This window comes from Lycium ferocissimum, chromosome 7 (genome assembly GCF_029784015.1).
Source record: "Lycium ferocissimum isolate CSIRO_LF1 chromosome 7, AGI_CSIRO_Lferr_CH_V1, whole genome shotgun sequence".
NCBI lineage: Eukaryota > Viridiplantae > Streptophyta > Magnoliopsida > Solanales > Solanaceae > Lycium > Lycium ferocissimum.
Genome location: NC_081348.1, coordinates 55,306,039 through 55,309,852, shown reverse-complemented (window position 1 = coordinate 55,309,852; position 3,814 = coordinate 55,306,039). Strand labels below are relative to the sequence as shown.

The following is a 3,814-nucleotide window of genomic DNA, read 5'->3' as shown; positions in this document are numbered from 1 at the left end:
ATTTTTCTACGTCAACATTCTTAAACTCAGACTGAATATTAACACTTGGCTTCTGGAAATGACAAGAACAAAGATCAATTTCATTTTCAAGTAAAAATATTGTTTGCATCCCTACCTAAAGATATATAGCGGTTACACACAGACACACAGTACATTAGAAATTGCCTGGGTCAGGAAATCAAGTGTATATATTGCTGACACCTTATATTTGCCAGTATGCTATATAACTATATGCAACAGATGTCGGTTTATGGTGCAAGTGTTACGTGTCATGGGAAGTAAAAGTTGACCCGAGTACCAAATATGCAACTGATGGAACCTCATGCATTGGATCAAATGCACTACAAGCACTAGAAATGATGTTACGCTTCTAAAGCTAAAAGCAAACAATTTCAAAAGCTTGGCTTTCCAAATCGAAAAACTAAAGTATATAAAATCCAAATATCTGAAGTGACATGTTTATGCATATTATGGTTGTTGGCGTTTGGACAGCAACTATGACCAAGTTGGTAAGTGTTGATTCATATTATGGCTGACTCACAATAACGGAGTCAACTAAGATTATTCTAAAAGCACGTGTCACCAAAAAAAGATTATTCTAAAAGCACTATGCTGAGGATACTCAGGACTGTTTTACAGATTTTATGTCATCAAGATTTAAGGGACGCCCCTACTTTCACGAGGTCCTCAAGTACCTTTGAGATCTGTTCCTCTGTCAAGCCATCCAGTCGGATGCCCCTTTCAACTCCGAGGTCTGTTACATATCAAAAAGTCTATGAGTATGTGGAAAATATGAGAATTATACGAAATTGGAATAAATATCACTAAGGATAACTTAGCAATTCGAAGGTGAAATAAAGTCTGTCCCAGAAGAATCGAAATCTAAACTTCATCATCTGTCAAAAAGTTGAAATCTGAACTTCATCAACTTTGCCCTTAGAAGGACTACAATTTGAAGTATTATTGAAAGGATAAAGGATCAGTGGCTCACACTTAGAAGAACAAACCACTAGCGAATTTTATCGGCTATACTCAAGTTCTGATCGCTGTATTAAACCCTTCAATCTCTTGGAATCCATGCAGACCTAAAGAAAAATAGGGAAGAAGAAGATTTATCTATGTGATACCAATTAATTGGGATTAAATGTTCGGCATGTTAGTGCGTTTACTTTAAGTCAAATGTTTTCAGTGAGCCTTTTAGTCCTATCTAAGGTATAAAAATTTATATATCCTAGTACTTCTTATTTTTAGTTTTGTATAATATTGGACTGATATGGGCCTAAATGGAGCGACATGGTCAATAATGATTAAAATAGCAGACCAACTTACTTGGGATTAAGGCCTAATTGCGTATATCTAAACCCATCAAACTCCACAATGTTCAAAATATTCTTTACAGTTACATATGAAATTTGTATTTTACCAGTTGGAGTAACGTATGATGCCCAACATATCCTAAGGTCATTTAGCTTCTAGGTTAAACTTAGGGAAAATACATATTGCCCCCCTAAACTTGTCTACAACAACATACCCAATGGGGAGGGTAGAGTGTACGCAGACCTTACTCCTACTTTAGATAGGGAGGCTGTTTTCGGAAGACCCTCGGCTCAAGAAAAAGGCATAAGAGAGGTTAGATACGGGCAAACAATTCAAAGCAATTATGAAAATAAAAACAACGAAAGTCATTTACAAATTAAACTTGTGTAAAAAAGTCATTTACAAACTAAAACTTTGACCTACACCCCCCCCCCCCCAAAATTCTGGTTTAAGATGGAACTGATATCCCTCTAAATGATGATGTGACGAAATGAAGCACATGAGGCAAAACGTTTTCTACTCCACCACCACCCTAACCTTCACCCAAACTACCTTCTACTCCACCCCACCTTCTAGTACTCCACTACTACTACTTTCTTTCTTTCTTTCTCTTTTACCATGATCATCACTTTACCACCAAACACCAACAGCTAGCTACGAATCTGTCGCTCTTTTCCAGAAGACGATCTCCAAATTGGAGACTATGTGTCTGCGAAAAATTGCTTGGTGTTCTCAAAAGAATCATCTTCTTCTTCCACAAATGGAACTTGGAATTTTTTGAAGAGAGAATAATTAATGAAAGACAGTGAGAAGATGATAGAAACATGAAAATGAGGAGATAGTGTTTGTTGATTTTTGAATCTGTTCCGGTGGTCTCTAATGGTGAAAATGATTGAAGGTGTGGCTCGACTAGGGGTTATAGAAATTGAACGGAAATTGTGAACGGTGTGAATTTTTCGTCACTGAGATTATACCATGGAGTTTGTGGGATTCTTTCGAATGCAAATGAGTAAATGACACGTGTCGGCACGTGTATACACAGCTAAGACAAAAATCTGGTAATGGCATTTTAGGGGGTGCTAATTCCACTTCAAACAAGGATTGAGGGGGGATAGGTCACCCCTAAAGTTCGAACAATGTGTATGATTTTTCCGATATTTTCCGACAAGTTTAGGAGGTAACTTATGTATTTTCCAAAAAACCGTTCATGTGTGGAATTTAGTATCAATGTCCTACTGAAATAAAGCGCAACTTACTAAGATGTAAAAATGCATTAAAGTGAGAGGATTTTCCCCACACATATTTAAATGGAACTTGTAAGTCAAAAAAGTAACAAGCAGAAAACAATGCAAAGACCCTTTTTTCAAGACCTGCTTCAATAACTTTAAGTAAATATTAAAACATAAAAGGGCTTTGGAGAATTACCATATCTGGCCCAAAGCTGAGGGTCAATGGAATTAGCCTCACGAATCAAAATAGGCAATTTGGGGTTATGGGTCTTGAGATCTTTGTAATTCTTCTCAATAAACGACGCATTGAATGCTCCCGGTAAGGTTGAACCCCAAATTTCAATAAAAAAAAAAAAAAAAAATTTGCAAGACAGAGTTTTGCAAAATTCTGTCTTGAGAATCCAAACTCTACCTTGCGAATTTTTAAAAAAATTTTGACTGAGCGAGGGTTCAAACCCGAAACCAAGGAATTTTTAGCGAAGGACAAAAATTAAAGACCACCAATTTGAGGAGCAAAAATTAAAGACCACCCTCAGCGAAGGCCAATCCTGCAAATTTCCTGCTAAGTGTTGCTGATCATTCGCACAAATGTGGGTCATTTGCACTTTTGGCCCTATTTTGTGTTGTTCTTTAATTTTTGTCCTTCAAAATCGAATTTATGCTTATAGAGGCAAAAGTTAAGCATCATAATATCCACAAATTATGTCAGCACCCTCAAAGAACTTTTACCCCTATAGGCATAAGTTCGATTTTGAAGGGAAAAATTTATAGACCAGCACATTTGAAGGACAAAAATTAAAGACCAGTCCATTTGAAGGACAAACCGTGCAATTATTTGCACAAATGTCTCTATTTCGAGATGGTCTTTAATTTTTACCCGTCAAATTTGTGGTATTTAAATTTTTTCCTTCAACATTATTGCGTGGCATAATTCAGATTTCGCATGGGATAGTTTACATTTAACTTCGGCATATGAATCTTAACATTCATACAAGTTATGCCGGACTAAAACAATACTTTCAATAGTCTACAAATACTAGACAACTTATGCTGCGTAGCTTAATTCCTACATTACTTATGTTGAGCAAGACAAAAATTTAGTTTCCGAAGATAAATGTTATAGAATTTATGCCGAAAGAAGCAGGTCCGATATTTTCATTAAATGAGCAGCAGAGACAAAAATTAAAGACCACAACTATGAGGGCCAAAAATCAAAAGACCATTGCGTTTGAAGGACAATCCGTGCAAATACTTCTGTACCTTTTCAT

At 36.2% G+C, this 3,814-nt stretch overlaps 1 protein-coding gene across 1 annotated transcript; it reads right to left on the bottom strand.

Annotated features, from left to right (window-relative positions):
* Positions 1-650: 650 nt before the first annotated feature.
* Positions 651-3,814, bottom strand: LOC132062350 (NADH dehydrogenase [ubiquinone] 1 alpha subcomplex subunit 2-like). Its single transcript, XM_059454934.1, has 3 exons — positions 3,799-3,814; positions 2,743-2,859; positions 651-754 (listed from the first exon to the last, which is right to left on the bottom strand). Exons 1-3 carry the CDS (start codon positions 3,812-3,814, stop codon positions 651-653), a joined length of 237 nt encoding a protein of 78 aa, XP_059310917.1.

What these genes read in the sequence shown, in the direction of transcription:
- LOC132062350 (XM_059454934.1), bottom strand. An exon ending in TCAGCTTTGGGCCAGATATG is followed by an intron (nt 755 to 2,742) that starts GTAATTCTCCAA and finishes GATATGTAACAG; the next exon opens with ACCTCGGAGTTGAAAGGGGC.